This window comes from Rhinichthys klamathensis, unplaced genomic scaffold, assembly GCF_029890125.1.
Source record: "Rhinichthys klamathensis goyatoka isolate OS25496 unplaced genomic scaffold, OSU_Roscu_1.1 h1tg000100l_1, whole genome shotgun sequence".
Lineage (NCBI taxonomy): Eukaryota > Metazoa > Chordata > Actinopteri > Cypriniformes > Leuciscidae > Rhinichthys > Rhinichthys klamathensis.
Genome location: NW_026606639.1, coordinates 990203 through 1001502, shown reverse-complemented (window position 1 = coordinate 1001502; position 11300 = coordinate 990203). Strand labels below are relative to the sequence as shown.

The 11300-nt window shown below is 36.2% G+C and overlaps 1 protein-coding gene across 2 annotated transcripts; it reads left to right on the top strand.

The window, feature by feature from the left end:
- Positions 1-795: 795 nt before the first annotated feature.
- ccdc28b (coiled-coil domain containing 28B) lies at positions 796-9179 on the top strand. Of its 2 annotated transcripts, XM_056253008.1 has the most exons (7): positions 796-977; positions 1577-1653; positions 4163-4415; positions 4528-4700; positions 6374-6528; positions 8399-8421; positions 8806-9179. In XM_056253008.1, exons 3-7 carry the CDS (start codon positions 4180-4182, stop codon positions 8858-8860), a joined length of 642 nt encoding a protein of 213 aa, XP_056108983.1. In that variant the 5' UTR covers positions 796-977; positions 1577-1653; positions 4163-4179; the 3' UTR covers positions 8861-9179. The 2 variants fall into 2 exon arrangements, with proteins under 2 accessions (XP_056108983.1, XP_056108982.1); XM_056253007.1 differs by lacking the exon at positions 1577-1653 and having other exon boundaries at positions 797-977; positions 8806-9177.
- Positions 9180-11300: the final 2121 nt, after the last annotated feature.

The window sequence follows — 11300 nt, the reverse complement described above, 5'->3', positions numbered from 1 at the left end:
ATTATTTATATTACAATTCTTTTTTCATTACATGTTCCCCTAAAGAATACATTTAAATTAGATACAGTGTATTGAATGGGACTACACATTTATGGCCATTTTACCCACATATTGCATAAAGTAAAATGGTATGTCAATCCATTCCGTTATATCTTTCATAACATAGTTGAGAATCATCTTTATACACAGGTTTGATTAAAAAAAATCTTGAAACCTACAAATTGATTGGTGAAACATTTTTTTTTTTTTTTTGCCTGTGTCCAGTACAGTGGACATAGCATAACATATTAATAAAAAAAAAATTCTTATAATCTAAAACAATGTAATGATATGGACAATAAATACTAAATTCAAACAACTTTCTTTTCCTGGACCTGAGGATATCATTTATCGTTACTGTACCACAATCGCCTTTAGATGGCGACACACATATCTCAATGGCTACAGATTTCGGTCAACGGTTGACTATGCAGAAATTCATTATAGAGCCATTTTTTGTAGTATAATGGCATATTAAAACACGTTGTATAAATAGCCAGTTGTGTGGTTGAGGTTTTAATAGTTAGTGTGATGCTCCGTGTCTTTAAACGAGAGCTTAGCTTGCATCCTATTGTGACCACTTTCCTAGTATGGCGAAGGTTTAACTCATGAATAATAATGTGGTTATTTTGACGTTGCTTTTAAGCGTACCCATTGTTGAGGCTCGGCTCTTGAATATTAATTATGTAGTTAGGACGCTTCTTCCAATAGCGAAAGCGCATCTCATGAATATTAATAACCAAGCTTCACCATAGTACGAGTTTCAGAATCGCGGTCGGGAAGTAGAAGACCAAGCTTGGAGAGCTGCCGCTGGAAACAGCACGCACTTTTAAAACGGACCGCGTATAAATCATACGTCATTGGAATGGAAAAACCAACACGGGCGTCTTAAATTTGCGTTGGAAAGCTCAAAGAGCCCCATCCTTATCCGCCAGCCGGTGAGTAAATCGTTTTGTTTAGCCATATATGACGATGTGCGCATCGCGTCTCATGGGGTATCCTGTGCAAATCCTTTCCATTCTGTGTAAAAGCTCTTCCCCAAATGAAAAATGCAGTAGATCTCGCATTGGTAAACATACTCATAAGCTACAATTCTATAATTTCAAAAAAAAAAAAATGGAGTAACGTTATCGCGTAAAAAATACGTAATGTAGCCTAATGTAAAGTGCATTCATTAAAATGAGGTTTTGACCCAGATTATTAAGTATTTACTGGCAAATTAATGAATAATCCTTCATCTGAATGGCTATTATAATACATAATATACAAGTATGTACAATTCATATATTCATCATTCATATATTTTATATAGAATTTTCTAGATTCTTATTTAGAATCCACCATTTATATGGAATTAATGGTGGGCAGGAACATACAAATTGCTCAGAAATTAATTTATTGCTTTTTTCCAACCTATTGGGTTTAGGTTTAGGATTAAAATAATAGGCCCTACAGTTTAATGCTTTTCAAAATATTGCTTATATTTTCAAAAAGGTCATTGATATTCTTAAAGCTGCCATGTTACTTTTATATACAGATGGTTGAATTGATGCCAGAGTGCAAGAAACCTGACCCGAGTAGTTGCAATTTCTAAGAAAAAAACTTGATAACAAGGTATTCTTTACACAGGGTGAGAAACAGAACAGGAGAACAAATAAACCAGAAAATGGCAGAGAGGGTTACTTTATCCATAAGAACCAATCTATAGTTTTGGTGGAGAATTGAAACAACCCCATAAACCCCATAAAGTTAGGATGATTAGAAGTATGATTTCATATATACATTTACCAATGACATTTATCAAGCATGTTACCTCTGATATTGTTATTTAACTTCATGCAGTCACACAAAACATTGAATTTTCTATTCCATCTGTTTGCAGCTCAAGGTCAGACATTAATAATTGCTAAATGTTTAACGCAGGCTCTCACTGACCTGCTGTAATGATTGAAATCTGTTCGCTTCAAAGCTGAAATTGACTTGAGTTCACTGATACCAACTGAACTGGCATGTGACAAACCTTCATATTTGGGGCCCCCACAGTATTTAATTTATCTCTGTAATTTAGGCCCTTATTTTTATGTAATGCTCTTGTTTGCCTTCCCAACCAAAACAAAGCAGAAAGAGCCCGAACATGTACCTTTCCCATTAAAAAAGTAGATAGCTAATGCTTTAGGATGATGTTCAGTTCAATGGTCAGGTAACACTCTTTCATATAACAATATTTTTACAAATCCATTCAGTGACTCTAAAATAGAAATAACACACTCTACCTTTACCTTTTTGACATCATGTTTTATTCCACTTTAGAATAAAAGCCCACACTCTTAAAAATAAAGGTTCTTTATTGGCATCTATGGTTCCATGCAGAACCTTTAACATCTGTGTAACATTTCCATTGCAAAGGTTCTTCAGATTATTAAAATATTTTCACACTAAGAAAATAAATTGTTCCCTGAAAGGTCATTTGGAGTGAGGTCCAAAAATAGTTCTTCCCAAGCTAGCAGGGAATGTTCAAGGTTCTCTCAAAGTTATAAACAAATGTTTTTTCCAGTAACATTAATAGAATGTTTGTTCAAAGTTGTTTAGTCTTAATTTATATTCTCAAAGCGTTAGCACAAAAAATCATTATCTTTTCATCATTAATGCATTTTTTAAAAACATTTTTGTTGGATGTTCGTTTAACATTTTAAATGTTACTACTTGTTTCAGAATGTTCTTTGAACATTCAAAAGTAATGTTCCCATAATGTTTGCAAAATGGAATGTTCCCTTAAAGGCTTAGTTCACCCAAAAAAGAAAATTACCCTATGATTTACTCACCCTCAAGCCTAGGTGTATATGACATTCTTCTTTCAGACAAATACAATCAGAGTTATATAAAAAAATGTCCTGACTCTTCCAAGTGCATCCATCCATGATAAAAGTCCTCCACACGCCTCAGGGGGGTTAATAAAGGCCTTCTGAAGTGAAGCGATGCGTTTGTGTAAGAAGAATATCCATAGTTAAAACTTTATCTACTAAAATAACTAGCTTCCGGCAGACAGCCGTACGCATCGATTTACTGTGGAAGAGTGACCCTTGACCTGACGCAGAATGCAATGACGAACACGGAAACACAGAGGATAGAGCAAAACAAAACAAAATGTTTTAAAGAGAAATGTCGGAGGAGCTTGAGTTTGTTGCCCAGCCCTGTTTGAACCACGAGAGGCGTCTAAACTTACGATACTCCTACATCCTACGTCATACATGCGTCACGAGTTACTCTTGTGGAGGACTTTTATCATTGATGGATGCATTTTCATGGACTTCATAACAGAAACAGCCATTCACTGCCATTATAAAGCTTGGAAGAGCCAGGACATTTTTTAATATAACTCCGATTGTGTTTGTCTGAACGAAGAATGTACGGAAGAATACCGTATGCCCTTCGTCCATAAAATGGCAGTGAATAGCGACCAGCATTAATCTTTTTTTTTTAAATGCAAAAGTATCACAGAATGATCACATGATGCAACACTTGTTGTATATTCCATGTGTTCTGGGGTCGGAACTCCGTTGGCAGATGTGAATGCGATAACTTCTTGTTATGTTGAACACAACGGATACATTCACCTCGATGGATGATGGATTGTATTTCTTATCCTGTTTTTGTTAATCTTGATTTCCCACAACGTGTGTGCTTTTTCTAGGCGAGACGGAGTGAACTGCAGTGCTAACAGAGTCAGAACAAGCATGTCATGTAGCCATGCATTGAAGACTAACGGCCAAGATTAGGATTTTCGTTAAATAATAATAATGTTGTTCATATCGTATACTCCCAGATCACTTGAAATATATGACACGTGTTGCATCCTTCTGTGATTCCTTTGCATCTTTTTTAAAAAGCTTGATGCTGGTCGCTATTCACTGCCATTATATGAACAAGCACGAGTGGGATTCTTTTTTTTTTTAATTCTCCTTTTGTGGTTCTTAAAATAAATATGGCATTAGAACAACACCAGGGTGAGTAATTTTTGACTACATTTTAATTTTAGGTTTCCTTTCCCTTTAAGAGTGCAGGATCAGATCATGTTGTATTTCCTACATCTCAATGGTTGAAAGCTCTTGTCTATGTGTCTTAGAAAGTGCCAGTGCCCTCATGGAGGACAAGAGGAAGAAAAGGAGTCCCAAAGTGTCGCTTCCCCATCCCCCTCCTCCACCAATCAACCCTCGAAAGCTCACCGTTCTCCCGGCGAGCAAGAGCGCCACATTCTCATTGGGTCTGCCCCATCCTCCCTCCCCCAAACCCAGGGGAAAGTGCAAGAGATCGGTGGGGGCAATGGGTCCATCTAAAGAAGCTCTTGCCGTTCCTGTGGTTCCCCCTAAAAACACAAGGTTTGTGTGCGTGTTCTCCTAAGTTTGATCTTTGTGTTTTTATTCGTCATTTAAAAATGGTGCCACAAAATAGAGTCTAGTAGTGATTCTGGTTCTATTTGTACCGATACAGGCCTCACAGAGAGAAGCCCAGAGCTCCTCAGCCCGCCGGACCTAGTCGCGTGTCCCAGTCCTCCTCACCGCTCCAGCACTCATTCCTCACCGATGTCTCCGATGTGAGAGAGATGGAGGGAGGACTGCTCAACCTGCTCAACGACTTTCACTCTGGAAAACTGCAGGCTTTCGGTATGACACATGTGCGCTAGGGTTTTATTCAGAAGCTTTAATAGTTTGGGCTGTAATTAGAAACGGTTGGCAGTTTTAATTGTTGGGACATTTTTGAGGAATGCAAAGGTGTGTAAGGGTGGCACATTTACACCACCTAATTCATCAGTGAGTTGATAATAATAATAATAATAATAATACGTTTTATTTATATAGCGCATTTCAAGGGCTCAAGGAGGATTTACAATGAACAAGCAACAATAATAGCAATGGACAATGATAACAAACAAACAACAGTAGGTAGATGAGAGTAAAAGTACAGTAAAGGAGAATTGTGTAGATGGGGCAGCATACAGTAGAAAACAATCAGACACAACGAAATGTAATACAACTTAAGAATGGTGACATTCAGAAAATAAGTGAGTTTTTGAGCATAGTTAGTTTTAAATTCAGAAATAGTATTAACACAACAGAGTGATTGGGGGGGAGAGTTCCATAGTTTGGGTGCAATAGCACTGAATGATTGCGCCCCATTGAAGCTAGGCGATGCCGAGGGACAGCGAGAAGGCTAGAGTCAGAGGATCGTAGAGAGCAAGTCGGGGTGTAGGGGTGGAGCAGGTTACAAAGATAGGGGGAGGCCAAGCTGTGCAGACATTTAAAAGTGAGCAGGAGGATTTTGAATTTAATACGATAAGCCACTGGAAGCTAGTGAAGATCGTACAAAATTGGGGTGATATGGGCAGAACGCTTGGTGTGGGTAAGTATTCTAGCAGCAGAGTTTTGAATGTATTGCAATCTGGAAATGGAGCTACCAGATAGACCAATGAAAAGGGCATTACAGGAATCAAGACGTGATGTGACAAATGCATGGATGACAGTTTCAGCGTCTTTGATACTGATGAAGGGACGGAGCTGGGCGATGCGACATAGATGAAAGAATGCTGATTTAGTGATAGAATTAATATGAGCCTGGAAAGAGAGAGAGGAGTCAAAGATTACACCAAGATTTTTAACAGTACTAGATGGTTTGATGTGAGAGCCAGCAATCTCACAGATGAAATTGGTAAGAATTTTGCTAGTGAGTGACGGATGTCCAGTAAAAATAATCTCAGTTTTGTCCATCTTAAGTTTTAGAAAATTTTAATGAATCCAATCTTTTATTTCATGCACACAAGCAGAGATTTTGACGGTTGTCACAGATAGAGCAGGTGTACAGATGGTATATAATTGGATGTCATCAGCGTAAAAATGATAATTAAAACCATGACAGTGGAAGATCTGACCAAGAGATATTATGTAAATTATGAATAATAATGGCCCGAGAACGGATCCCTGGGGTACACCTTACTTCAGGGGGACAGTAGGTGAGCGAAAATCTTTTACTGAAATGTAGAATTGTCTGTCAGAGAGATAGGAAGAGAACCAAGAAAGAGCAGCACCACAAACACCACAAAGCACTTAGTTGTGAAAAAGAAGAATTTTTTTTGCCCAAAGCATGTTGATACTGAGGAAATGAGAGCCAATAACAAGCAAAAAAAAAAAAAAAACACTTGATATAGATTTGCGAAAAACAGAATTTGCGAAACAGATTTGCGAAAAACCCCCCCAAAAAAAACAACCTGATATAGATCTGCTTTACGAGTCTAGTAAGGTACTATCTCAGTTTCTATGCGTATAACACGGTGTGTTTGCAGGTAAGGTGTGCTCCTTTGAGCAACTAGAGCATGTGAGGGAGATGCAGGAACGTCTGGCCCGGCTCCATTTCAGTCTGGACAGTCATGTGGAGGAGCTGTCTGAAGACCAGAGAAAAAATGCTTCGGACCGCAATCTTGAACACCTGCTTTCTAACGTGAGACATTAATTCACCTCATTTTATCATCCAACTCTTGTAGGGCTGCACGATTAATTGAAATAACACAGAAATCGTGATATGGCTTTGTGTGATTATCAAGTGGAAACGAATGAAATGAAAATATGTGCTACGTGTTTCAGAGTAAAGCGCAACGCTGAGCTCAAGATTCAGTGTTTTCAGTGTCTTTTCAATAAATTCTGCTCCATGCGAACTCATCCCTGCATCCACCGTTTGAGTCATGTATAACCTGCATTTAGGAACGCCACATGCACCACCCATCTTCCAAAAAAACAGCTGTTGTCAACCAAGCACAACAAACTTGGAACTTTTATTTTAAATTCTAATCACAATTTTATTTTTTTCTTCCAAATCGTGCAGCCCTTAATGTCTTATGCATTCATACCGAAGCTTAAACCACGGACATTTATTCTGCTTTCACGTGCAAATGTATATTTGTACCTTACAGTAGACACACACATTAGTGGAATCTGGATTGACTGGATATGGAACACCAGTCTGTTTGTTCTCTCTCCACTATTCAAGCACTCTGAGCGTCTCTTACACACAAATACTCAAGGACTGGACACAATAATACCCCGTATCTCAATACAGGCCTGTGGCTGAATCTTGTATTATTATCCAAGTCCAAGTGTCGCTCTCTGACTGAATTCTTTCATCAGCCTGTGAAGGGCTGGACAGTTACTATTGATAGTATTTCCCTTCTAGCTGTCAGCTCAGTGGTATGTGCTAGAGAGCCCAGAGTGTGTGAGAGAGAGTGTGTGAACTGTTTCATTATTGATGGTTCACTCAGTATAACAGAGTGTATTTGAATCTTATAAAAACGAGTTCAGGTTACTTTTTATCCCACTTTTTTTTTCATTAAGCTTGTTTTAGGACTATTAAGACTTTTGCATTTTGACAATAATTTCATCAAGCACATCCCCTCCACTCTCCGTCCATAATGCAATATTTTACTTATAAATTTGTCTAAAATTCCCATTATTATATCAGCAGCATAACAAATACTACCATGATATATTTTACAATTTAAATAATTGTCACATAACGTGGTATATTAGAAACTTGCACGACGAGGAATAATTCCAGGAAACAGACTTCACAAACACTCAGGAACCAGGAAAAACGCAGGGGAAAACCACACAAACATTAACAACACCGAACCATAAACAGGAAACACAGAGCTTAAATACTAATGACATAAATGAGAGAACAGGTGAATGACATAACGAATTAAACAGACTGGGGAGAACTAGGTCACAGGACTAAACATAGGAGACAGACCATACATGTAACGATAATACATATTTATTTATTTACAATGTTAAATTAATACAATATGTATTTATTAATTTATCTATTATTGTGTTAAAATAATGCCATAGGGCAAAACATTTAATGGTCCTAAAAGACTTATTTTTAAGGAATATAAGATTTCTTTCTTATTATTTTAAGGTAAAATATGACTTGGACATGGATTCACCCATTTATTACAAAATTGATGTCCAAGAATCCAGAATCTTATTGGTGTTTATAACAAGCAAAAATAAAAGTAGATATAAAATATTTAGGATTTATTAAATTAGTACTGTTAGGGCATGGTGTAAAGAAGAAAAGCTTTTCTGCAGTGCAGTTCGTAATTTTTTAAAAAGGACAGCGTGTACTTCACAAATCAGTTTTTGTCAACATACAGGCTGAATTACAAAAATAATCAGGATTTGTTATTGTCTGAAGAAGTCTTCCTCCTGCTATACTGACTCTTTCAGCTCAGCAATTGTAGATTGGTCTTTTTAAAGCAGCAGCAAATTATATTGATTTTTTAAATGCATCTCTGTTTTGTCCCATATAGCTGGAAGAATTGAGCAGCTCCATGTATCCTTCCACTCTATGGTTTGTATGTGTTGTACATTGCAAGAATTATAAAATACAATGTTTATTGACTTTTAATCTTAATCAACTCTCTCTCAAGTAAAATATATTGTGAAAAAAATGGTGTTTATCCAGACAGGGTTTGTGTTAGACTGAAAGCTCTCAGTGTTCTCAGCTAAGCACTTAGTTTTAGTTTCAGTAACTGTAGGGATTGTGTTTCTCAAAACATCGTAGATCAGGTGTGTCCTAATGGAAGCCAGATAGGTACATGCATTATATGTGCAGAAAGAATACTGGAGTCAGCATGTTTATATGTAATAGGACCTCCAGACCTTGTACATTAGATGTACATTAGCAGCGCATATCTCCTTAATGCTGTTTAACCAGACAGAAACTCCACCTGGCGGAAAATCAAGACTTACCCAAGACCTCCAACACCTGAAGCAAGAAACCAAACCCAGCCGACCATCAAATCACTGTGCAGACCAAAGCCCAAGTTGCCATGGCTACAACTCAACTGCAAGTTAATGAGCGCCATCATCGTGATCCGTGACTAACGCAATGCTAAGTGACGGCAGCAGCATCAAAGCACATTCTCCATGTGAATGAAATTCAACAACAAAAAAGGCACTTCTTGTTTGTCTAAATATTTTATTCTTTGCATTTAACAATTCCAATGATTTTGAGCCTGAAAGCCATTTTTGTTAAAGTGTTTAAATTGGGATAAATAGTAACTGTACTTACTTTAGGGTTTGAATGAGTTGATTCCACTCACTTAAACAAGAACAGACTTTAGAAACCTGAGATCTAGAATTATTAGATCAACCATGACAGCAGTGAAGGAGAAGATTAACACTTGCTTTATTCGTCAACCAGCACATACACAATGGATTTTCTTTTTGTTATCGGTCGGTGTTCTCTGGAATGATGTTGTGAATGGCTGTGGAGTAGCTATAAACTCACTCAGGACTGCTTGAGATCATTGATCTTAGTGCCTCTTCTCAGCCTCTAGATTACATGGATTGTTTTACCGGAAGGTCTTCATGGGACTCTCGAAATGATGGAATGGAGTCTTTTTGTAGATGCTTGTAAATTGAAATTGAAGTACGGTTATTTCAAATAATGTTATATTCCATGTTTGTAAACTAGAGTTTTAAATATCTATGTTGATAGGAACAATTATGATAGAAGTTGTTTGTTATTCTAAATGGAACTGATGGAAATGTACAGGATTTGTGTGTGTGTGTGTGTGTTTAGTGTAACTAAATTGAAAACATATTGGAATCAGGCATTTCAAATTTCAGGTTCTAAAAAAGTTGAGATTTGGGTCATTCTAGAATTAGAGAGGAGTTGACTCGAGAATTCCTCTATTTCTTCATGGAGCACAAGATTGTATTTGAAACTTGTAGATTTGTATAGTCTCTAGTCCAAAGCACAAAAGCAGTGCTGTAACATCTTATAAAGATCTGCAGTGGATCAAAACTGCTGCAAAAAATGTTACATAGTCCATAATTCGTATACAAGCTTACTAACAACAACCCCTTATGAAAAGCCAGTCTTCTCATTTTACGCCAGTTTCACTTATAAAACATCAGCACAACAAATGGACAAGTTTAGAGGAAAGTAAAAGAAACACCCGTTTGAATTGTGTATATATTTTTCATAATGCAGTAACTTCATTTTACAGCTGACCTCCGCTATGCCTACCTCCAACTATTTCAATAGAGAATCAGTACTGTTGCTATTGAGGGGAAGTCTGTTTAAATTGATATAGGATTGATTCATGGCAGGAATCTGATCCTGCATCTGCACGTGCAGGCTGTAGTCGAAAGCATTTGAAAGAATCATTGAAAAATGACATTTGTATTCTTTCTGTGAATTATTTATTATTTAGTTATTTGAAAAAGAAAATATCTGTGTCCTTTGCTTTTTGTCCATGTCTTTTGTTTATCAGTGCATATAAACTATTTTCTATTTGTGTGCTTTAAGTAATAAAACTTAATGCAACAATTAACTCACTTTGACTTTTTGTGACTTACTATTGCTCATGGGTAATCATCAAGTAATAGGTAGTGTAAGCAGTTTGATTCATTAAAATCAAACACAAGAGATGCAGTATTGTGTGAAGCATTTTGATTTTAGAGAAAGGGGGGAAAAAATATTTCTTAATAATTTGCTATTTTTTAATGTTAGAAGTATAGAAGCATTAAATGTGACAAAATGACATTTTCTCAAACAAAAGTAGTTTTTTTTATTCACCTATATTATCATTCAATTGTGCTAAAGAAAAAACATTTAAATTGGGGGTTCAATATTTTATACAATATATTAAAACGTATACAGTACCAGTCAAATTTTACTATTTTTAACATTACGTCTCTTATGCTCATCAAGCCTGCATTTATTTGATTTAAAAAAAAAAACAGAAAAACATTAATATTTTGAAATATTATTACAATTTAAAATAGTGGTTTTCTACTTATATATATATATATATATAAAATGTAATTTATCCCTGGGATGGCAAAGCTGAATTTTCAGCATCATTACTCCAGTCTTCAGTGTCACATGATCCTTCAGAAATCATTCTAATATGCTGATTTATTATCATCATTGTTGGAAACAGTTGTGCTGCGTAATATTTTTTAAGAATATACACTACCGTTCAAAAGTTTGGGGTCAGTAATTCTTTTCTTTCTTTTTTTGAAAGAAATTAATACTTTTATTCAGGATGCATTAAATTGATAAAAAGGGATAGTAAAGATTTATATCGTTGGAAAAGATTTCTATTTTGAATAAATGCTGTTCTTTTTTAAACTTTTTATTCATAGATGAATCCTGAAAAAAAGTATCACAGGTTCCAAAAAAATATTATGCAGCAC

Excerpts from the sequence above, each read along its gene's own strand:
- ccdc28b (XM_056253008.1), top strand. The coding sequence starts at position 4,180 with ATGGAGGACAAGAGGAAGAAAAGGAGTCCCAAAGTGTCGCTTCCCCAT. Across the intron at positions 4,416-4,527 it reads GTTCCCCCTAAAAACACAAG|GCCTCACAGAGAGAAGCCCA; the intron begins GTTTGTGTGCGT and ends GTACCGATACAG. Across the intron at positions 4,701-6,373 it reads TGGAAAACTGCAGGCTTTCG|GTAAGGTGTGCTCCTTTGAG; the intron begins GTATGACACATG and ends GTGTGTTTGCAG.